The sequence below is a fragment of the Urocampus carinirostris genome, chromosome 4 (assembly GCF_059441175.1).
Source record: "Urocampus carinirostris isolate Australia breed hairy pipefish chromosome 4, RoL_Ucar_1.0, whole genome shotgun sequence".
NCBI lineage: Eukaryota > Metazoa > Chordata > Actinopteri > Syngnathiformes > Syngnathidae > Urocampus > Urocampus carinirostris.
Window position 1 is genome coordinate 30,454,512 of NC_142352.1, and position 24,509 is coordinate 30,479,020.

The 24,509-nt window shown below is 41.0% G+C and overlaps 1 protein-coding gene across 1 annotated transcript; it reads left to right on the forward strand.

Annotated features, from left to right (window-relative positions):
* The first annotated feature begins 309 nt into the window (after window positions 1–309).
* On the forward strand, window positions 310–24,336 carry hsd17b12b (hydroxysteroid (17-beta) dehydrogenase 12b). Its single transcript, XM_088334139.1, has 11 exons — window positions 310–603; window positions 10,136–10,182; window positions 10,280–10,355; window positions 10,478–10,585; window positions 11,296–11,360; window positions 11,478–11,522; window positions 11,929–11,963; window positions 13,058–13,139; window positions 20,236–20,301; window positions 21,619–21,768; window positions 23,174–24,336. The coding sequence occupies exons 1-11, from the start codon at window positions 429–431 to the stop codon at window positions 23,279–23,281; spliced, it is 957 nt and encodes a 318-aa protein (XP_088190265.1). The 5' UTR covers window positions 310–428; the 3' UTR covers window positions 23,282–24,336.
* The last annotated feature ends 173 nt before the right edge of the window (window positions 24,337–24,509 follow it).

The window sequence follows — 24,509 nt, forward strand, 5'->3', positions numbered from 1 at the left end:
TCTTAATAGTATGTACAACCCTTTGAGACATCTTGTGATTAAGGGCTAAATAAATACTGTAAACATGACTTGCTTTGAAAACCAGAAAGCCGTTAAAATACAATAACATTTGTGTATAGTTTGGTATTTCTATATAATTTATCTCCCCTCTGGCATGTTAGTTCATATTCTGGTTAACGAAATTTTGTGTGGATATGATAACGCTTTTTATCAATAAAGCATTTAAACAAAGGAAGAGAAGGCGGAGAAGAAGAAGAAAAAGAGGGGAAGAGAAGAAGAAGACTATCCAATCAAAAGTCGCCAAATTCCGATTACCACCAACGCGGAAGTACCGTTGGAGGTGCTGTACTGGCCCTGAGTCGTGCGTGTTTTACAGCCTTAGTGGAGTATTTAACAGGAACCATAATCGCGCCGTGTTAAAGGCGAAAATGTGGTCTGGCGAATCTGTGCTTCGGGTTGCGGAAACGCCGCTGTTCTGGCTCGGCGCAGCGACCGCGGGTTGGCTGTCTTTTTGCTCTGTGTATCGGCTGCTGGCTGGGATTAAGGTGTGGGTGCTGGGCAATGGGGGCCTGGTTTCACCCGCTAAACTTGGCAAATGGGCAGGTGAGTCGTCCCACGTCACGAGTTGAGCAGTGTGTGAGAGAAACCAATACAATTATTTCGCCTAATGCAAACATCAATACTTATGGTTTCCCCCAATTTTAAATAGTGTTGCGATAATCTTCTATCATTATTATTATATTATTGCCTCAACTCAACTTGAAGTAATCTTGTATTTTTTTTTTTGATAATTGTAATATTCTTTCATGTATACATGTATTTAGTTTCTATATGTTTACGCTGGCAACTGTGTGGACAGCTAAGTAAGAATTACAGACTATTATGACAGCATCCCCTGGTTTAAAACCTACACGAGGGCAAGGAAAAACTCAAAAACCTCAAAATGAGGAAAATGAAGAAACCCTGAGAAGAGACCGCATATGAGGTATTCCCCTTTCAGGATAACCTGCAACGGATGTTGCAATAACAAATAATGCACAGATATTGTCAACATGAAATATAGGTCATTCATAAGCTATAGACCATAAGTGTGTTTTAAGACTAGATTCAATCGGTTCCACTGAGGTAGCAGATCGAATCTCAGAGAGCATTCCACTACACCAAGGCCCGATTGGAGAACACTTTCAATCCTGCGGTTCTCTACTTGGCTCTTGAGATCACTAGTAGACCAGTATTTGAGTGAAGGCAAACATGGTTCTTTACTGTGCATATGACAATATACACTTTGATTTTGAATTACAAAATTTAAATTTGGGAGTAACGCGCTACAAGGGAAAGTGTTCCCCGGACGCAAATACTTATCTCTGTATCAGGTACTGTAACCTCGTTCTAAATACACTTTTGTAACTGTTGTTACAACGTAGTGTGTTACTCCGCTCAGTGGTGGTTCTACACTTAATTACTCCCTAGCTGAGAACACCTTTATGCCACCCCAAACCCCTTTTCCCACCAAAAATTGCCAAGACACATATTTAATAAGAATAAAAGAGGTAGATATATTTGTCAATTGCACAAATAAAAATACACTGTACATAAAAGTGGCAAATATTTATCAAAATGTTTAAAGGGTAACTTCAAATACAGAGAGAGAGAGAGAGAGAGAGAGAGAAAGAGAATAAGAATGAGAATATTCATCAAACAATGCTTAAATAATGAATACAAAGACACTACATTGAAATAAAAAAATCTATCTACCCTGGTCATATCCCTTGAGAGGGGACACCGACAGCAAGACAAACACGTGCACAAAAACAAAAAAGGAAAAAGTAGCAAAAAACACCCAAAAAATATGGACCATGGCCATCCCTAATGCCCAAACACCCGAACAAGTTAAGCACCTCGGCACCCAAATTGGTCATGCTTTCTTCCCTTCAGATGAAACGGGACACAAGAGAGCGGCCATGTCACTCGGTTCAGGGTGACACAACACACTGTTCTGTTCAACAGCAGGGCCCGACAGTTTTCACTGGTTTACCCCTGCTGCATCATATGGATGCCCTGCCCATCCCTTAAAACGCATCCAAACATCCCACTATCCTTTTACAACACCTCTCCACTCATTCTTAATTTGTGATTAATGCTAATTACAGCATGGCCAGTCACTTCCATTTCTCACAGTTCAGAACAATGCGCAGTGTGTATTTTAAAAGTTATGAATAATTTACATTATTTGGAAGACTGAAGCTGCCAACTAATTATTTTATGTATAGTAATACAGGGAATCCTCCCTATGCACAACACAACTGTGCCTAAACCAGCCACTGACTCCGCTGCTTATTAAAAGCAGACCATGAAATACAATATATATATACAGTATTTGGCCTTCGACTATTCTTCGTACACACATGAAGTACCATACAAGCCTTACTCAATGCTGGCTACAAGAATTATGAGGTATATTATATCTGTCTACAAAATACTACTGAAATCAGTCAGGGTGGCGCCATCTGGAACGCAGTGCAAGGGTGATTAATCTCTTCCTACAGATATTCTGTTATTCTCAGTACCATATTTACTCATGTAAGGTCATGTTTATTTGTATAGCCCTTAATCACATTAGTCTCAAATGGCAGTACAGACTATTATTACACAATCCCCTGATCTAAAACCTGCATAAGGGCAAGGAAAAAAATCAAAAACTTGGCATGAAACCTTGAGAAGGGGTCGCACACAAGCAAAAATAAGACTAAAAAGGGAAAGCAGAGCTATAATAAGTTAATTTAAAATTATGAATTTACAGTTGGAGTGAAAACAGTATTTATATGAATTTTCTCATATAAATATTAGGCATGCACCAATTTTTGGGTTAACAGATTTCTCAGCCACTGTTTCCTTAATTTTAGCTGACCAATCCTTTTTAAAATAAAACAGCTTTTTCAACCCTTCCCATCTCACTTCTTATTGGCCTAAAAAAACGTTGGGATTATGAACTGTCTTTTTCTAAAACAAACTCTCATCCAAGCAGTTTTTACGACAATTAAATCAAATACTGAAATCAGCAAGTCAGTTTATATGCACACGTATGTCACCAGTAGCCAATGGTAGGTAGCGCATGGGCAGAGGCAACTAAATAATTGGGGAAAACGAGGGCAGAGAATTTACGGTAAAAGAGTGCCGAATGTTTGTCTCTTTTTTGTAAAATTCTTTTGCAATACACCATGCCTGGAGAATTTTTTTTTAGGACAAATGAGAGTGAAAAGCATATATTTGAGTGGTTTGAAGACAAAATGGACACCGAGTTTGTCATCGGTTAGCAAGCTCTCAAGAATGCTCAAGCCAAGAAATATGAAATCTTCACTGATTCCACAGTTTGGTTTACAAGTTTTCTTCTGCCGTAAAATTTGGCCGCACCCAGTACATTTTTATAGGAAAAAACATTTTTTACATACTTAAGCCATACCTGACTATAGGCCGCATGTGCCCACATTGAAACATGGGATATCTACAAAGACAGACAGTACACAGAGTTTTAATCATATACAGGACCTTAACCCCTTAAGGTTCCGACGGACTTGGGATAAACAAATACGTGTCTGAATGACATGCCACATATTATTGGAACGCTTAAAGTCTTGGGATTTCAAGATATGCCATATCACCGTCAGTCTGAAACAAGATAACCACTATGAAGCCGGCATAACTCAGCAATAACGCCCCTTGGCAGTCATCAAATGAGTTGAATGTCCACGAAAATTGCTTTGTTACAAGGACAAAAATATTACTGCGCCGTTGGACGCAGTTTCTTGTAATCCTTTCGTTTCGCCACATTATTCCGTTTACAAATAAACAAACTTGTAATTTTTTTCCAATACGGTAGTTAGTCTTCCCTTTTCCCTTTTGACACCTTTTCCTGGATGAGGGTCTGTTCATGCTAGTTTTATTCATGCAAAAAGCTCCAAGTTACATTAAATTTGCCTCCTCGACACATATATTCCACCTGTCTCACTCTTCATTGCTAGCCGCTTTTTGCATGAGCCTCAGGATTGAAAGCTTGGGAAAAAGTTGCGACTCATATGGTATATTGTTTATTTTGTGGCTATTTTGAGCAGTTTTGGGAGGGATCAGCTTTAATCTTAGTGTATACGGTAGTTTGTAGCTTAATTACTTTCAGAGTAACATGCTACTTTTGGGTGTCAGTAACCCGGGTGTAACAACATTACTTTTGAAATTAAATTAACTACTAACTCTTGCTATTTACTTTTTTTTACCATTAAACATCCCTGACTATAAAGATCAGAAAAGCATTGATTTATTTTCTTGTTTGAACAAATCATCTTTATGTTGACATATAAAGTAGTCTAAACTTTCCCATATGCAAACATTGTTGGGCGCGTTACTAAGAAATATTATTACAATTACTAGTTACTTACTTTTGAAATTAATTGCTACTGGTGACACCCAACCAAATATGCACGTAGAAACTGACCCCCTGATTTCAGTATTATATAGTTGTAGACACGGCTGGCATGCATGAATGTACTGTAAGAAGAAAATCAGCAGGGAGTAATTGTGCAATCCCGTTCTCTGCTTGAGAAGGCGCCACCCTAACTGTACTTGGTAGCATTTTGTAGGTACAGTGGTACCTCTTCTTACGAATGTCCCTACATATGAAAGTTTCTGGTTACTAAGTACCTTAACGGGAAAATATTGCCTCTAGTTACATGGGTGTCTCAGGATACGAAATCCATAATTGTATGACCATATTAGGCATACAGTTGCAAGTTAGTTCAAATTTATAGCTCAAAATCGGTCTGGAACGAGTAGTATTACAGTCAACTTTGGGCAACATTTTTCTTTAAACCAGTACAGAGTAAATTGGTCTCGGTGTCAAACCCTGTTCCCGGGGTTTGTACGAGTGCTTGAAATACTTTTAAATGTTGTATTTTCAAATATTGAAAAGTGCTTGAATATTGGATGAAGTGCTTTTAAATGCTTGAAATTGCTGCCATGTTTTGTACAATTGTACTTAAAATTGAGAGCAGCACTGCTCTGGTGGCTTCACTTTGCCATTTACTTTCTCGTGATTAAACGCAGATGACATTAGTTTGTATGGCATTGTCCTATGAAGCGTCATCAATAGTCAAGTCATGTTTATTTGTATAGCCCTTAATCACCAAGAGTCTCAAAGGGATGCACAGACCACAGATTATTGGAAACGAAAATTATGACACCATCCCCTGATCTAAAACCTACATGAGGGCAAGGAAAAACTCAAAAACCTCAACATGTGGAACATTTCTTCATGTAATATGTAATCTACATATCACTGTAATTTCTACCCAACGTCTATATAATAATAATAATAATAATTTCCTTGTATTGTCATTCTGTGTAACAATGTACACAGAACGAAATGTCGATTGCACCTGACCCGTTGTAGCGAGCCGATGCAGCCGCAGCCAACAGAGGGCGCCGCCGACCACTTTTTAAGTCTTAGGAACATGGGGAGAGATTAGTATAAAAAAATGTTTACGCACGTATTGTTCAGATCCACAAATATATTTGCAATTTAGATCCAAGAAAACATGTCTTGAGAAATGCACATGGAAGATTAAAAATCGCACATGTAAATCGCTGATATATTTGTGGCTCTCCAAAACACGTGATTCACACCAGATATCTTCTTTAAATGGTACTGGAGAAATTGGGAAATCAGCTTTGAAAGTTCTTAAAAATGGATAGAATTTGGACATTTAAAATATATACGTGTTATGTTTCAGTAAGGAAGATATATTGCCAAATGCTGAGGAACCGGTAGTTTCACGGGAAGAAACATTCTATGACGAAAGTCGGTGCACCAACCATCAAAATGCAATGAAAACATTCTCGCAGTCAGACGTCAGAAAGGATAACAGTAGTCTGCCCTAGAAGCTGACAATCTTGAGTGTGAGTTGAGTTCTCCTTTCATCTTTTTGTAAAAAGTTAAAAATAGAAGCTCTGCATGTCTTTTTTCCTATTTTTTTTTTCTTGCACATTTTTGATCAGGATGCGCAACGAAGCAAAGCAGCGAGCTCTCGTTGCTTGCCTCATTCACAAACTTTGCTCGACTTGAGCAAATGCGACTGAGCCTGAAGCTTCATTATGTAACAGGACTTGAGCCATTCACAAATGGCTTCATGTTGAATCCTTGGCGTTCGGGTTCACTGGTTTCACGATCCTTTTTCGTGGGAGGGAGGGAAAATTGGTTTTACTTTGCGTCACTTTATTCTTGCTTAAATTTTATCTACAGTAAAGTAAAAAATATCCAGTCGACACCCAGATACATTTCAAGATCAGCACTCAACTCATTCAGTGCCATACGTTTGAAGAAGCATTGTCCCTGTGTGTAAAATGTAAATGTGTTTTATTTATTTATTATTTATTTATTTATTTATGTTAAAAACCTATTCAAAAGGGTTTGGTGTCGCTCATCAATATTAAGCCCCTGGGAATGATTTCAGTATGAAAAAAAATCACCCTTAGATGGCAGGAGTGGCTTAATCAGATCTTTCTCCACACATCAAGGAAACAAAACAAGGATAGAAAAATAAAGAAGATTGAAGTTGGGAATTCGACTAGAAAACCAATGTGGTTGGCTTAATTTTTACTGTATGTAGACCTGAAGGCAATTGGGCGTTATTGTAATTTGATGGAATTCCCCCATAAAGTCACACCAATTTACATCTGGCCCCAATAGCTGGACTGTCGGCCCAGTCTGGAACAAACTCACTGCAGGGCGTTGAAGCTGTGCCTGAAGGGTTCTTTCTTGTTCTCGTGGGGCACTTTGAGATCGATTGCCGAGTCCCACCGGTTCGGCTGTTAGGTCGATCAGCTCTTTGACGTTGGCGAAGCCAGGCGCCTTGCTCCTAGCTCACAGGACCCGCTCGGAACCTTTTTGGTAGCTTGCCAGACAGGACTTGGTCCTTTGCTCCTGGTTTGTCTCTTGCCACTGTAGAACTTTACTTTATTGCTTGCTAAATTAGATTGTCTGTCCTCAACCGAACTCTTTGTTTCTCGTAAAATACATGTTTTACATTTGCTCATTTTAATTCAAAGAGAAAATACTGCTTTTTGTATTGTTTTAGCCAACCAACCGTTTTACATTTTTGTTCTTTGGCCTCAAAATTTCTTTCTGGCGCATCCCTAACCTAAAAACATTACTTTTAAAGGTAAAATTCATCTCTGAGGAGAGTACAGCAGAAACAATGCACCTTGTCTCTGACGTCTTGTTGACTCTGCTGTGACACTACTCGCCATTGTTTCCGTCTGTGTGTGTGCATCGGATTGTAGATGAGCGCATAACTTAAACAGCGAATTTACTTTTGCTCGCTGGAAAAGAATCCCGTGAAAACAATGCAGTGTTTCACTGCTGTTGTGAATAGAAACGCTACCCATTATCAAAAGGAATTCTATTACTTTTCATGACACTCTCTTTCATGCAAGTCTATTGTTTAACTCTACTCTCATTTGTATCTGTGAATTTTAACTAACAATTAAAATGTGGCGTGTAATACATGGAATATTGTTATGGGTGAAGTAATTATTTTTTCTCAATTTCTTCCCCCTGAAACTCCTTAACTCAATAATTGCCATCCCTTATAAATACATCTTTAAAAGCATTGTCCCTAAGTGCTAAAACATAAAATATGTTTTGTGGTTTTATTTTTAAAAACGATTATAAAGGGTTTGGCGTAGCCCATCAGCAAGCTTATGTGAAGGATCTCATTATGAAAAATCACCCTTAGATGGCAAGGGTGGCTTTGATAAGATCTTTGTCCACACATCGAAGAAGCCACCACTTCTTAGTTTTGTTTCCTATATCCAGCAATTGGGAGTGTGTAGACGGCCCTTGAGTTGGCGTAGTGAAGCAGTGACATAAGAAAAGCGAATATCAGTATAAGGACTGACAGACTCTTCCAACAGAGCTTTTTTTTCCCTAAAAAATATGACAAGTCTTTCTCATTGTCGGGGCAAATAGGGATGACCCTCTGTGCAGGTCCGCAGGAACGCAACCGCCACAGTGACTGAAATTGTGTGATCGTTTCACCGGAAACATTGGGCGCTGAAAAGTTCTTGGAAAGTTCATGCATAAGTTCACTGTTTTTGCAATAGAATGTTGTTTTGCATTCAAAAGTGCCCTTGTGTTTATGGAAAGCTTTGTTAAGATATTGAAGGTATCACAAATGCAGAAAGAAAGTGAAAGTTTTTCTTGAAATGCATCCTTTCACAAAAGCTGTTTTTCTCAGTTTTCTTGGAAATGAGTGTTTTTAAGAAACTTCACAGTCTTCAACTGTTGTTTACCAAACAATGGTAAAAGCCCGAAATATACTTTTTTCTGATGAAAGATGAAATTTTAAGCTTTGTTTTGACATGTCTTATGCCTTCTGGCTGTAGGCCTTCAAAAATGAGTCAAACAGGGGAAAAAATTCCTGGCATCGGGTCTTCCCATTTAATAGAAACCTCTGACATTTAATGAGTTAAAATATCTTCCATTTCGCTTTCATTGTGCTCACCGACTCCCTCCTACTCCTCTTTGCTGTGCTATTTTTAGCTGCCCCTAGGATCCCTGTGTTGATGTTTGTCATTTTCTCTCTCACAATATCCCCGTTCCAACCCACCCCCCACTGCTTACATTTGATGGCGCTGCAGCCCCGGAGAACGCTCGGCACCATCTGTACTCGCAAAGACGACACAGATGGAAGATGGGAGTGGCCCAAGCTATGTGACGCTTAAACAAGACAAATTTGGATATTGAGTGATCCCTTGCCATATCGGGGTTGGACTTCCGTGTCGTATTATGGGAATTTTTGTGTACATTATGTAATTTGGTCAACAATTTAAGAAGAGAATTTATGCTCAAAACAATCTGAACTGCTTTTTGTTTTGTCGGTTTTTAGCTGTTTACATGACTAGTGACAAACCCCTTTTCATGCCATTTGTATGCAATCAAATAAGGGGGGCCAGCAGGAGCGACATGGTTATGAAAATAGATTTTTCCTTCAGATGTTAAAGAATGACTTTAGGCCAGGGGGGTCAAACCCATTTAGGCCTAGGAGCTATATGGGGCCTAGGCTAGTAGTTCAAGAGAAAGAGAGAGAACAGTGAGAGAGGGGGAGAGTACAAAAGAGAGGGAGAGAGAAAGAAAGAAAAGCAGAAAGAGATAGTAACATAGTTCAAGAGAGAATTTTGTGAGAGACTGAGAAAGAGAGGAAGATACAGTACAATAGAGAGACAGAAAGGGGAGAGAGAGATAGACAGAAATAGAGCGAAAGAGACGCTGAGAGAACATACCTGTCAACCTTCACGGCTTCATGCCCGTACAAACTAGTATTTTCCCGTACAAAATTCAAAATAATCGTACACCATATATATATATATATATATATATATATATATATATATAGTTTCGGAATGATGCATGATGGGAAATCCACAGGCGGCAGACGCATGCGCACAGTAGCATCAAACCGCTCGCTTTGTTTACAACGAAAAAAAAAAATACCGAGATAGAGGCTTCCGCGGCGAACTCCTTTCACTTGATTGATTTGCCGTTTCGTGATAGTCTGTGTATACCGGATGATACCCATCATTGACAAATTTGCGTTTTTGCGTACAGATTATCTTGTACGTCGTACACGTCTTAAAATGCATAAAAAACGTACTTTGTACGGCAAAACCGTACAGGTTGACAGGTATGGAGATAAATAGAAGAAAAGGAGACACAGTGAGGAAGAGAGAAAAAATGAGAGATGGTGAAATACTGTTAGTGTCCTTGTGAGTAGTGCCTGTTTTTGCCGACATCAAGTGGACATATTTAAAACTGCAGTTCATTTTCACTTGCTCTTTTCTTCACTTTTGTCCCGTGGGCCAGATGGAATCTGTTGGCTGGCCTGATCAGACCCGCGGGTCGTATGATTGTCACCCCTGATTCAGACAAAACTTCTTATTTCACAGTGAATGAAACGGTTATTTGTACTATAGACGGACTTTGTATTTGGTTGCCTTGTGACTGGATGTTGAAAGGCAAAACAAAAAAGGCATAGCTATTATAAATATTGTCCACAAAAAATTGAGAATCGTTTTTTTTGTTCTTTAGTTGTGACGGGATCAACTGATGGCATCGGCAAAGCCTATGCAGAGGAGGTATACCGACCCATGCACATGCATACACACTTAATGTAGTATCATTGTTGTATTTGTCAACTAGCACGTCTAATTACTACTGTCCTTTTTTTTTTAGCTGGCGCGCAGGGGCTTTTCGCTTGTGCTGATTAGCCGCTCTCAAGAGAAGCTTGATGAAGTATCCAAAGCAATTGGTAAAGAATTTTCATCAAAATTCACGCAAGCCCTGTTCATACATACCCTGAAATCAATAATACTTTATACTAGGCATAATCAAAATTTCTTAATGTGTTCATTTGTTTTTTCATACGTGCAGAGAGCAAATACGGCGTGGAAACAAAAACCATTGCAGCAGACTTCAGTTTGTTAAATATTTATTCCGAGATTGAAGACGGGCTGGCAGGACTGGAGATCGGAGTCTTGGGTAAGGAGCTACTCGCCTACGTCATATCAAATTGTATCACAAACACAGGGGGTTCCGCGGAGCCTTGGAAAGTCTTAAAAGTCATTAAATTCCTTATTCTACAAATAAGACCTTCATTGGCATTAAAATGTCTGAAATCCAATTTTCAAAAGTCTTAAAAATGTGAACACATAAGATTCATATTTGCTTAAACTAAAAAGATTTCGTTAAAAAAGTCATTTTTTTTCATGAATCACGATACAAATTCACATCAATGAAGCAGAAGAGTTCTTTGGAATTAGTAGTTATCTGCCAGTTTTGACCCAGGATCCACAATGTACTGTAAACATCCCTTTTTATGTTTTCCATGTCTTAAACTTTGGAGCGAGCTATGTTTTCAGAGGGAAAGTTTTCAGATCCACCAAAATGTGATTTAAAAAACGAATTAAAATAAACTTGTGTTTAAAATTGCCTTTAATTCATGTAGTGATTTTTGGTTAGTTTATTTTAATTATGTATTTTTTGGTCGACTTGTTCTTAAATTTGAATTCGAAAGGCTATAAAGAAGTATTAAAACGCCTTGAATTTAACTTTCTTTCAGCCTTAGGAACCCTGCAAACATGCTTTGCACATATTTTATTGCCGTCAGACGTTTCTTTCTTAGTTCTCTGCTGACCCCTTCAGGTTGCATGATGGTAAAGCACTGATTTCTCTCTTTATTATGCCTTCAGTGAACAACGTTGGCATCTCTTACACCTACCCAGAATTCTTCCTAAGCGTCCCCAATTTGGATACTGTAAGTCAGTGTCTTATTCCATGAAGTTGGAAAATGTTGCAATTACGTTTTGGAATATGTATTGATATAGTTATTCTTAAATGCAAGTATTTAACATTATCCAACTTTGTTTTTTAGTTCATTGACACGCTGGTCAACGTCAACATTACATCCGTGTGCCAGGTTAGTCATAAAAGACACCAATTTGTGCCTCATGATTTTGTTTTTGGTCAGTCTAGTGTGTTTTATATGCTCTGTGTGCATGAGTCTGAAGCCACACAGTCAAAGCAAAAAGATTCATTTTGAGCGATGTGTCCATTTTCTATTATGGTACAATTTATTTTGGGTTGTTCCCAGGACGACAATACACCTGCTCTCTTAACACTTCTACTATGAGAATTTGTCATTGTAGTGAATCTTCAAAGTGCTCCCACGGCTGTAATTGTGGCCTGCATGGCTTTGTTTCACCACACACAACCCACTCAGACACTGACAAATGGACAAATGCTTATCAACAGCCCACGCAGTGCGATAGTAGTGTTTTATAATTAACATTTTGTCATCAGTTTTGTTTCTTTCATTTTGCCAGATGACAAGACTTGTTTTGCCTCGGATGGTGGAGAGGTGAGACATCAGTGTTGTTTCTTAACCCTTCTTTTCACAGTAATCTCTTGTGTTTTGCATGGGTTGCGTTCCAAAGAAGTCCCGCGATAGTCAAAACTCTCAAAGTATAAACCTTTATTTGTTAGATATCAGTCATATTTATTATATACGACTGTAACTAAACAACAACAACTACAGAGCTATAAAAAATACACAGAATTGAATTTGAATGAATGGTCTTTATTGTCATTACTGAATAGTACAATGAAATTGGGGGGCAGCTTATTTTGGTGTAAGAAAGGGATCTAGAGAGCGGCCGTTTAGCAGCACACTAGGACAAGGGGTCCTCGGGTTGTCCAGGTCTCTGCGATGATTAAAATACATGCGTCACGAATGTATCTGTTAACAATAAGTTGTAACTCCAAGTCATCCATTTTATGGGTAATGGATCTGGCGTCGGTGAGAAACGGGCTCTTCAAGGGTAGCTTGTAGGAGTTGTTACGTAGCCTAGCCTTAGCAGAAGGCCAGGCCTGCGGCACCCAAATGCTTTCTCTCACAACGCCCCCTCATTCTCTTCCCGGACCCGATAACAACCCATGCAACACCTGGTGGTGATCAGCATTTCTTTGCGCTTTTATGACTTGACTCAAAGTCCCATTTAATCGATTAATTTATTTTCAATGTAATGAGCTGTAATGAGCTTTGCAGAATGTTTGCTGTACACATTGGCTTCTGCGCTGTTGACTGACCACATACACCAGCCTATTACAATCGAGCACACCCAACTCACATGCACGCACACACACACACACACACACACACACACACACTTAGAGTCCCCCCAAGGTGCCCCCGTGATAGCATTTTCTATGTGCTATCTGCTGCTGAAAATAATGCATGATGGGTTGAAAGCAATGGCAACAAAGACAATTCAATTCAAAGCCCTCAAAGTATCAAAACTGTGTTACAGCAAGGGATTACTGCACTCTCGATGATAAAGTATATATTTTTAAAAATTGAGTGACACAACCAAGACCTTATCTTGTATAGATTGATCTTTTTGCATCCTGTTGTATGTTTAAAGTAAAAAAAAACCTTGCCTATTGTTATTTCAGAAAGAAAGGTGCTATCCTCAACATTTCTTCCGCCAGCGGAATGTACCCTGTTCCCCTGCTCACAGTCTATTCGGCATCAAAGGTAAAGCGGGTTTTGCAAAGTCTTAAGGTAAAATCGCGCAAAAGTTTAGAATTTAACTACTCTTGGCATGATTCTAAAACGTAATTGTGTGATCATTGGAGCCATTGACATGGTGCAAGCACAAAAATTACATAAAAATCCATTTGAAATGATTGTCACTGGTCACAAACGTATGTTAGGTCATATTCCCATTGTCATTTCGGCTAGGGTCTCAAACTCTATCTTGGGGCTGCCAGAGTTTGGGCTCAAGTAAGGTTGGGGCATACTGGGTTTACCTCAAGAAGGCTCTGAAACGTTACCATCTTCGCAAATGTAATATAAATAATAAATAATATAAAAGTTTTATATTAAAGCAGGGCCTCAAACTATCTTCCCATGGGCTACAAGTGGCCAGCAAGCTGCGGGCTTGTGACCCAGATTCTGAACTTAATAACTTTTTTTACTCCAAGCTCTACTAATTAATGTAACGTTGAGGAACACTTTAAAGAAAATGCAATGACCCCATAGTGTCTGTGTTTTTGTGGTGCCTCCCTGAAACACAGTGTGGGTCAACAGAGCTCAATGCTGTGATATGCAGTTGTTGGCATGGAAAGAGATGGGTGCCACCAAGCTGTACTTGCCCAAGACACACCACAGGGAATGGTGCCCCTACGACCCGTGTGGTTAAGGGATCCAATCACAGTGTGCCCGAACATACTGGACTGTCTCAGAAAATTAGAATATTGTGATAAAGTTCTTTATTTTCTGTAATGCAATTAAAAAAACAAAAATGTCATACATTCTGGATTCATTACACATCAACTGAACTATTTCAAGCCTTTTATTATTTGAATATTGCTGATTTTGGCTTACAGCTGAAAAAAACTCAAAAATCCTATCTCAAAATATTAGAATACTTCCTCAGACCAAGTAAAAAAATAATTTTATAACAGCAAAACTAAATCAAACATTTGAAAATGTCCATTGATGCACTCAGTACTTGGTTGGGAATCCTTTTGCACGGATTACTGCATCAATCCGGCGTGGCATGGAGGCAATCAGCCTGTGGCATTGCTGAGGTGTTATTGATGCCCAGGATGCTTCGATAGCGGCCTTCAGCTCATTTGCATTTGTAGGTCTGGTGTCTTTCATCTTCTTCTTAACTATACCCCACAAATTCTCGATGGGGTTCAGGTCAGGGGAATTAGCAGGCCAATCAAGGACAGTGATGCCATGGTCAGTGCACCAGTTACTGGTGGTTTTGGCACTGTGGGCAGGTGCCAGATCATGCTGGAAAATGAAATCCTCATCTCCATAGAGCTTTTCAGCAGATGGAAGCATGTAGTGCTCTAAAATCTCTTGGTACACAGTTGCATTTACTCTGGACTTGATGAAACACAGTGGACCAACACCAGCAGCTGACATGGCTCCCCAAACCATTGCTGATTGTGGGAACTTCACACTGGATTTCAAGCAACCCTGATTTTGCTCCTCTCCAGCCTTTCTCCAGACTCTGGCGCCTTGACTTCCAAATGAAATGCAAAACTTGCTCTCGCCTGAAAAGAGGACTTTGGACCACTCTGCAACTGTCCAGTGCTTCTTCTCCATAGCCCAAGTCAGACGCTTCTTCCGTTGTCTTGAGTTCAGAAGTGGCTTGACCATGGGAATACGGCTATTGTAGCCCATTTCCCGGACACGTCTGTGAACTGTGGCTTTTGATACCTGGACTCCAGCTTCAGCCCACTGTCTTTAAAGCTTCACAATTTTGTTAAGGCTGCGGTCATCTCTCTTGGTTGTGCAGCGTTTCCGGCCACATTTTTCCCTTCCAACAGACTTTTTGTGGATATGCTTTGAAACTGCACTCTGTGAACAGCCTGCTCTTTGAGAAAATTCTTTTTGTGTCTTACCCTCCTGATGGAGGGTATCAATGATGGTCCTCTGGACAGCAGTCAGATCAGCAGTGATTTAGTTTACTGAACCAAGCTGAGTGTTTTTAAGGCTCAGGAAACCCTCGCAAGGTGTTTTGAGTTAATTAGATGATTCAGGTGATTAGTTGAATAGCCTACTTGTATACTTTTTCATGATATTCTAATATTTTGAGATAGGATTTTTGAGTTTTCTTAAGCTGTAAGCCAAATTCAGCAATATTAAAATAATAAAAGGCTTGAAATAGTTCAGTTGATGTGTAATGAATCCAGAATGTATGACATTTTTGTTTTTTTAATTGCATTACAGAAAATAAAGAACTTTATCACAATATTCTAATTTTCTGAGACAGTCCAGTATTTCCTAAACTCCCTTCTCACCTTTTTAACCCCTGATCCATCTTCATGCCCGCTTTAAACTGGCCAACAAGTGTCCTACCTATCACCAGAAGCTAGATCAGAAAATGCCCCAGATCACATTTATTCCCAAGTTAAAATAATTCAAGCAATTAGATAGATAGATAGATAGATACTTTATTCATCCCCGAAGGGAAATTCACATTTCCAGCAGCATCCCTTCGCTGAGAACAATACAATAATAAAACAAAAAGAATACAATATACAAATACCCAGTGTGATGTGCAAATGCCCACTGTAGCGTGTTATATAGAATAACTAAATAGTGCTTCACAGAATACATATTGCAATAAGATTCGGTAATATGCAATATAGGTGGTGTGGTTTACTGTGGGCTTTTACTCTGCCGGGTAGAGTTAAAGAGCCTCATGGCATGAGGAAGAAAAAGATCTCTTCAGTCTGTCCGTAGTACAAGACAGTGACAGCAGTTTGTCGCTGAAACTGCTCTTCTGTCTGGAGATAATGCTGTGTAGTGGATGCGATGGATTGTCCATGATTGATCGCAGCTTTTCCAGTGCCCGTCTCTCAGCTACTGTTGTTAGGCTGTCCAGCTCTTTGCCCACAACAGAGCTCGCTTTCCTAGCCAGTTTATTGAGACGAGAGGCATCCTTCTTCTTGACGCTGCCTCCCCAACACGCTGTCGCATAGAAGAGGGCGCTTGCCACATCTGTCTCATAGAATATTTTCAGGAGCTTTTTGCAGATTTTGAAGGAGGCCAGCCTTCTGAGGAAGTAAAGTCGGCTTTGCCCTTTCCTACATAGAGTTTCTGTGTTGGCAGTCCAGTCCAGTTTGTTGTCCAGCTGCACACCCAGGTATTTGTAGGTCTGGACAAATTTTACACATTCTCCTTTGATGGTTACAGGAACCGGGTGAGTTCTGGTTCTCCTGAAGTCCACCACCATCTCCCTGGTCTTGGTGGTGTTCAGGTGCAGGTGGTTTGCGTCGCTCCATCGGACAAAGTCCTGAATCAATTTCCTGTACTCCTCCTCCTGCCCATTTCTGGTACATCCCACGATCGCAGTGTCGTCTGCAAACTTTTGCACATGGCAGGATTCAGAGTTGTACTTAAAGTCCGATGTATATAGAGTGAATAGGAACGGAGAGAGCACGGTCCCCTGCGGAGATCCTGTGCTGCTAACCACAGTGTCCGATGTACAGCCCCCCTGTTTCACATACTGGGGTCTGCCTGTCAGGTAGTCAGTTCTCCATTCTATAAGGTGTGAGCTAACTCCCATCTCTGTCAGCTTCCTACTCAGTAGCAGAGGCTGTATGGTATTGAAGGCACTGGAGAAGTCCAAAAATGTAATCCTCACAGCCCCCTTAGCCCTATCCAGGTGAGAGAGGGATTGGTGTAACATGTATACTATAGCATCCTCCACTCCCACCTTCTCCTGGTAAGCAAATTGCAGTGGGTCGATGGCGTGACGGACCTGTAGCCTCAGGTGGTGCAGCAGCAACCGCTCCATGGTTTTCATCACATGTGATGTCAGGGCGACTGGCCTGAAGTCGTTGAGTTCCTCAGGTCTTGATTTCTTTGGGACTGGGATGATGCAGGATGTTTTCCACAGCTGAGGGACCCTCCCCTGTTCAAGGCTCAGGTTGAAGATGCGCTGTAGAGGGTCTCCCAGCTCAGACGCACAGGCTTTCAGCAGTCCGGGGGGATACTCCATCTGGACCAGCTGCCCTCCTGGTTCGCAGCCTTCTCAGCTCTCCACACACCTGGGCTGCAGTTGTTTTTAGTGGGGGGATGTCTTCCATGCTAGTGTCCAGAGGGGGAGGGGGAAGGACAGCTGCAGTACTCAGGGGTGAGGATGAGGCGGAGTGGTCAAACCTGTTGAAAAAGTTGTTCAACTGGTTGACTCGCCCCACATCTACATCCACAGCCACACCCTGCTTGTTGCTGCAGCCAGTAATTGTTTTCATCCGTTCCCACACCTCCTTCATGTTGTTGTTCTGCAGCTTTTTCTCCAACTTCCTACTGTACTGCTCCTTCCCTTTCCGGAGCTGGACTTTGAGCTCCTTCTGTACTCGTTTTAGCTCCTGCTGATCACCATTTTTAAAGGCCCTCTTCTTTTGGTTCAGAAGGCACTTGATGTCGCTCGTGATCCAGGGCTTGTTGTTGGCATAGCAGCGTACAGTCTTTATAGGAACAACATTGTCCATGCAGAAGTTAATGTAGTCAGTAGTGCAGTTTGCCATCTCCTCAATGTCCCCACTGCTGGACCCTAGCAGGACATCCCAGTCCGTACGTCCAAAGCAGTCTCTCAGAGCCTGCTCTGCCTCGGTGGACCATTTTCTAAAAGAGCGTGTGGTTGTTGGTAGCCTCCTCACTTTTGGTTTGTACTGTGGTTTAAGCAGAATGAGGTTGTGGTCTCCTTTTCCAAGGGCAGGCAGTGGTTTTGCACTGTATGCATTTTTTATGTTTGCATACAGAAGGTCAATAGTCCTATTTCCCCTGGTCTTGCAGTCCACATACTGGACGAAAGCGGGCAGTGTTTTATCAAGAGTCACGTGGTTGAAGTCCCCAGAGATTAACATTGCAGCCTCCGGGTGTTGTGTTTGTAGCTTTGCCACCGCGGAGTGGATGACGTCACACGCTTCTTCCGCATCAGCGCGCGGTGGGATGTAAACAATGACAGCAATGGCGTGTCCGAACTCTTTGGGCATGTAATAGGGACGCAGACTTACGGCCAAAAGTTCGACATCACGGCAGCAAATAGAAAGCTTTGTTTTTACATGCCCGGGGTTACACCACCTCGTGTTCACGTAGATAGCCAGTCCCCCTCCTTTGCGCTTCCCACTGACTTTTGTGCCTCTGTCAGCCCGAACAGCGCAGAAGCTGGTTAGCGCGATGTTAGCGTTTGGGATGCTAGACGTGAGCCACGTTTCCGTAAAGCAAAGCAGGCTGCACTCCCTGTATGCTTTGATGTCTTTCACGAGCACAGCCAGTTCGTCGATCTTATTTGATTATGGACGGTACCGTGGGCTTATATCGCCACTTCGCCGCTAGCCGCTTAGCCTTTACCTTAGCACCGGCTCTGCACCCCCGGTAGGGTCGCCTCACCTCGTTAGGTAAAAGGGGGACCGCGCCGGCTCGAGAATTCTTCAGGTCGAGGAGTTGATTTCTTGAATATACGCATCTTTGCGCGTTAAAACCCATATCCATAGGATAGAAAGTAATCCAAAGTGTTGCAAGGCAGCCACTGAAAAAGTAAGCAAAAAAACAAAAACAATAAATCACAAAAGTAGCGAAAATAACACTGGAGCTGCTGGAGTGGCTGCCATTCGTGACGGCGCTGGAAGTAGTATTATGGTTCATCACAAGACATTTTGACCTTCAGCTTTCACACCATTTTTTTGGGCCTGAAAATCAGACAAAGGCCGACCCTTACCTACAATAAAGTTGCGAGGCTATTTAATGAGCCATGTCCTGTTCCTGTTATTCTCAACGACAAGATGACTGTGAAAAGAACACGCGCTTCCAGCTCGAGAACAGGAGAAGGTTTACTTTTTATTGTGGAATGAAGCGGAATAGGATGCACGTGTTGGGATGTTATGTGGACGTGATATTTATGTGTAATGAATGAGCATGATGGTTCTCCTAGAAAATAATTTGACCATGAAATAGTCAATTTTGCATTCAGTCAACCCATTGAAGGTAATTAGCTGCCACATTGTTGTTTGGAGAAATGTTGTGTGTAAACAAGAACACAGACTGGAGGAAATTCTAGACAACGCTCAAAAGCTTCAATGTCTCGTTCAGACGAGACAATCAGTTTTGTATTCACCGACGCAGAATTAAAGCATTGATCGCCCTGATAAAGGAGTGACTGCTTCTAAATCTTGTTCCAAAATATCATCACATTTTGATCTATTTCACTTTGTAAAAGGGGAAAACCCTGAAATCACGATTGTGGACTGTGCAGTTTAGACACTTTCTTTCTGGCACAATGTTGATTTTTAAATTGAGGCTTCAACATGTTACCTAGTGTTTACTATGCTTGTGTATAGTAATGCTAATTGTGATTCATCCTGGAAGGGGGATTACCACTAGTGAGGTCCTTTCTCAAGGTTTCTCTTTTTCCTCACGCTGAGGGTTTTGAGTTGTTCCTTGCCCGCTTGTTGGTTTAAGATCAGGTAATTGTGTAATTGTAATCCTGTGCAGTCCTTTGAGACATTTTTGTGATTGAGGGCTATATAAATAAATGTGACTTGACTTAAAAATGTTCGTATGTCAGAAGTAGTGAACGCAGGAATATTTTCTTCACCTTTTCATTGTGATTTTTCTGTTACCGCCTCCTAGCCAATCAGTTTGTGAAACTGCTGACGTTTCCTTATGTCTGCTAGGCTATCGCCAACTCAAATGTTGATTGGCCTAACCAATAGTTTTCACATTTTATGACCCCGGGCTTGCTAAACTGATTGCGAAGGTCTCCGAGTAGACATCTGACCCTGGCAAGAAGTAATGGTTGAAATGTGATTGTTTAAATGCTTGAATATGAAAGCACACACCTGGAAGCAAGCGTAACAGGGAAAAAGAAATGAAAAGGAAGCTGAAAATTTGCAATTATATAATAAGTATTCATGGACGTAATATAATAAACATTACATGATTCAGATATTTTTTTGGCTATCTGAATGTATTGCAGGCCCTGACAGCCTCCCACTAGATTCAAGATATTTTTTTTTCACCGCTGTAGGATTTTACTTATATAAACCGGGCACCAACAAATTTGTCCATCCTCATTACAAGAAATCCTTTCTGTGTTTTCTAGGCTTTTGTAGATTTCTTTTCACGAGGGTTGCAAGCAGAGTACAAGAGCAAAGGGATCATCATCCAGGTAAAGATTCAAAATGTACACAGACTTATCACTAAACAAACAGACCTATTCCTGATTTCACATTTTTCAGGTAATGATTTAGAGTTACAACGTTACCTTTACATATGAGATTCGTGCCTGTATCTAGAAATTCTCGTATAGCAAGCAAATTTTCCCGATACCAAATAACTGCTACAGCGAATTAATCCTAATTGTTTATATCTCGAGGAGCTCGTGGGTAGAGGTATCACTTGTAATGTAAATGTACTTTATGTATACAGCCCTTTACAACAATCCTTTTGGTATACCAGAGTAATAACAGTGTCTGAAACTCATGACAAAAAGTTACCCGGACACCAGGGCAGACAACTCTGAAAACTTGCCTGCCCTATTTTTCACAACTTGAAACACAATAAGAGGACTAATCGCAAAGAAACCTATTTTTGCAAAGTATTAGGGATTGATAATCAGAATATATAACAGAACAACATATTAAAATTAAGTTTATTGTAAATCTACTTATAACATTCATTGCAAGTATATGACATCGCTGTTTTCCATCCGCCATCAGTATGCACCTGTATTTACTCATCTTTATTCAATGCAATGTTTGTGTTGCATAATCTCCTACTAGCCACTTGAACTCCTTTTTCGACGATGCTTTTAATGTACGTTTACGTTTTGTAGCGTCATGAATTTTGTTAGTTTCTTTTGAATCTTCTGGGGCTGAGGTTTTGGCTTGATTCCTAACCACGTATCCATTTTTCTTGTGTTCTCTGTGCGTCTACTTTGGAAAATGATATGCAAATGCACGACCTTATAACACTCGGGAAAGTCCGGAAGCAGGAAGTTATTCAATGCAGGTTTATGATTGGCTGCCGAGTATGCAAATTTGCCAAACGAACCGGAATCCCGAAATTTCCAAACCGAACGAACATTTCGAAATCGGAATCAGGCAAATGTTTGATTCGGAATTTTTTTTTTCCCCTTAAAAAAGTTGTCGGCCACCTGGGCGGAGACGTTTTGCAAGTTGTACGCCCGACGTAAAAGATGCACGCCCTGGGTATCCGGGCAGACGTTATTTAAGACACTGGTAATAACAAAGAAACGTCAAGTAAAGAAACAAAATAAAACTAAAAATGAATCAAAACAACAAATACAACAGTATCGGATACGATTAAGTGTCTTCAAACTACTGGGTATTAAAAGCCATCCTGAAGAAGTGCATTTTTAGCCTGTATTTAAAGAGGCCCAGGTCAGAAATAGGATGCAACTCGACTGAGAGGCTGGTATTGCTGCATTTTTCATTTGATATAACACCAAAATCCCTTTTTGCAGAGTGTCCTGCCGTTTTTTGTGGCAACCAAGCTGAGTAAAATCCGGAGGGCCACGCTGAGCATCCCGACTCCGGAGCGCTATGTCGCCGCTGAGATCAACACCGTCGGCCTCCAGGCGCAGACCAACGGTTACCTTCCGCATGCCATCATGGTTCGTGGCACAGACGACTCATAATTCATCGCCGCTTTATTTAAACGGTGTATCGGGGCGCACTAGTGTGCCTTGAGGCCTTGTCTAGTGTGTCAAAGGACATTTTTGGAAAAAGCATGCTATCAGTCTCCTTTGCTTTCTTCCAGTGACGAGTCGAGTAACTGTAACATTCTCCATATCTGCAGGTGGCAGCAGATTACTAGTTATCTGCTCATGAGGTAGTACAGGGACACAGTCGGTGCTGTTCAAAATACAAAATAACCAAATTTTTATTGTTGCATGCCAAACGAGTTACCAGTAAGTGCAGTAGATTCTCAGAAAACAAAGAAAACCAGGCATTTATATTAGGCAGTGTAGATTTTGAAATGAAAAAAGTGTGCTTTGCCTCAAAAATAGGTTGTGAATCCCTGACCTAGAGGTATGGAATTATCCATCCATCTATTATCTGCACCGCTTGTCCTCAGTAGGGTCGTGCTGGTACCCATCCCAGGCATCTTTACGGCGGCGCAGTGGTTAGCGCGTGTGCGGCACAGTTCTAAGGTCTTGGGAACCTCCTGTGTGGGTTCACATCCAGCTACCGGACTTCCTGTGCGGAGTTTGTATGTTCTCCCCGTGCCTGCGTGGGTTTCCTCCGGGCACTCCGGTTTCCTCCCACATTCCAAAGACATGCATTTCAGGTGAATTGGCCGGTCCAAATTGTCCCTAGGTGTGAATGAGCGAGCGAGTTGTCTGTCCGTGTGTGCCCTGCGATTGGCTGGCAACCAGTTCAGGGTGTCCCCTGCCCACAGGCCGATGATTGCTGGGATGGGCTCCAGCACCCCCGCGACCCTACTGAGGATAAGCGGTGCAGCTGATGAGAGAGATGAGATGAGATTTTTGAAGCAAATACTTTCTTTGAGTTGGATTCAACTCCCACCAAAAGCACAAACAGTACCTTCTCAATGACCAGCCGTCATTTTAATTTTAGCTTAATGCTGTGTAGCCCCATCTTAATCTCTGTTTTGTTCAACTGTCTGGCGTGTTTTTCAAATACGCAAGGTCTAGAAACTTGGCAGGCAGCCTTTTTATCAGCTATATCCAGGATAAAATGCTCCCAGACTTAAAACGTGTAGTTGATGTTTATGCAGCCATTTCTGTATGTTTGCTACCGCCCCAGACAGACTCTATTGCACATGTGTGACTCAGCAAACATTATTTTAAGTAAAGATGTCTCACTCTTTTGGAAAAAACGTGTCTGGTGACAATAGTCGACAATGTAATTCTTTGGACTATTTCTATTATTTGTGGCCTAATCGTCGAAGCCCTCGTTGTAACTGTGGTTCTTCCAGTGGGTCAGGATTTGCTCACAAATGTTAATTTGTTCTTTGTAAATGCCACCAGCCGACTGTGTCATTTCTCTCTGCAGGCCTGGGTGAGCACAGCTCTGCTCCCTGCCAGCATTCTCAGCAGGCACACGATGGGAGTGGTTTTGTCCCAGCGTGCACGTTACCTCAAGAAGCAGAAGCAGGGCTAGCTCAGAATCGGCCGACCAGCTGTTCTTGTGACTCGTCTGACTACTGTCGTCACCGATGTGGACCAAGCAGAGGGAAAGCTGACATCCGCCATGGAGCGGATCACCAGACTCAGGCCAACGCCACACCTTTATAGAGTGCAAGTCCTAGATATGCCACAAAGCCTATGCCCTCCTTTCACAGCTTGTTTGTCCCTACAGGTATTTCCAAATTGTTATACATGCAAAATGTGAGGAAATGGTACATTGATTGCATACATTTATCTATATTTCATTGGTACATTCCAATTATCTTCCGAGAGGGTGCATTTTGAAGCCCGCATGTCTTGTCTTTGACATCCTGGCTTGCTAGGGTGCTGATGTTCCTTTGATGACATCACAGCTCAGGATGACAAAGACTAGACATGCTATCTTCAGAATGCATGATCTCAAAAATGAGTTGGAATATATCGATTGAACCCATGTACCATGTCCTCACATTTAGCATGTTTCCCAATTTGGGATGACCTTTAATATTAATCAGCCAATTGAAACATTCTCTAAATCTCTCTGCTACATTTTACACTCCTGACCACATGCAAAGATCTGCAGCTTCATGAAAAATATCTTCATCTCGCTGCCCAATAAAGCACTAAAATGCTTTTTGTTGATATTGGGCTTTTGTTTGGCACTTACATTATTTCACTTGTAATAGTTACATTGTTTTTGTAATTTGTCAGTACTGCTTCACTGTAATATTTTTCTATGGATCCTATTCAGACTATGTCCTTCCCTGAAATGTGAAGTTTGATTTGATTTTTTGTTCCACCCACAAAAAAAACATGAGTGACCACATCAGAACCTCTATCCAATGAGAGCTAATACAAATGTATTTATAAATCCTGTCGGTTTTAGGAAATAGTTTGCATCTAAGATTACACACACATTAAGTCGCATAATAAACACATCTTTGACTGTCAGTCAAAACCCCACTTTTTGATTATTATTACTGGTGTTTGTATCTGTACAACATATACACTGCAGTTGTGTCCTAGTAAAGAAAGCAGCAACTAAAAACACAGTGTCGTTTAAAGTGTTGTCTCTCTCACACTCTGTGCAGCAGTGTTCCTTAATACATCATTTTTTAGATAAAGACGCTCCCCTACTTACGAACATTCGTGTTACGAACAATAGTACATACGAACATTTTTTTCGGGATGTCTAAAAATATCCGGATATTGCTGTAAGTCAG

Bases quoted from the DNA above. Each gene is read 5' to 3' on its own strand.
- hsd17b12b (XM_088334139.1), top strand. From the start codon at position 429: ATGTGGTCTGGCGAATCTGTGCTTCGGGTTGCGGAAACGCCGCTGTTC. The intron at 604-10,135 runs GTGAGTCGTCCC...TTTGTTCTTTAG, and splicing joins TAAACTTGGCAAATGGGCAG to TTGTGACGGGATCAACTGAT. The intron at 10,183-10,279 runs GTATACCGACCC...TTTTTTTTTTAG, and splicing joins GCAAAGCCTATGCAGAGGAG to CTGGCGCGCAGGGGCTTTTC.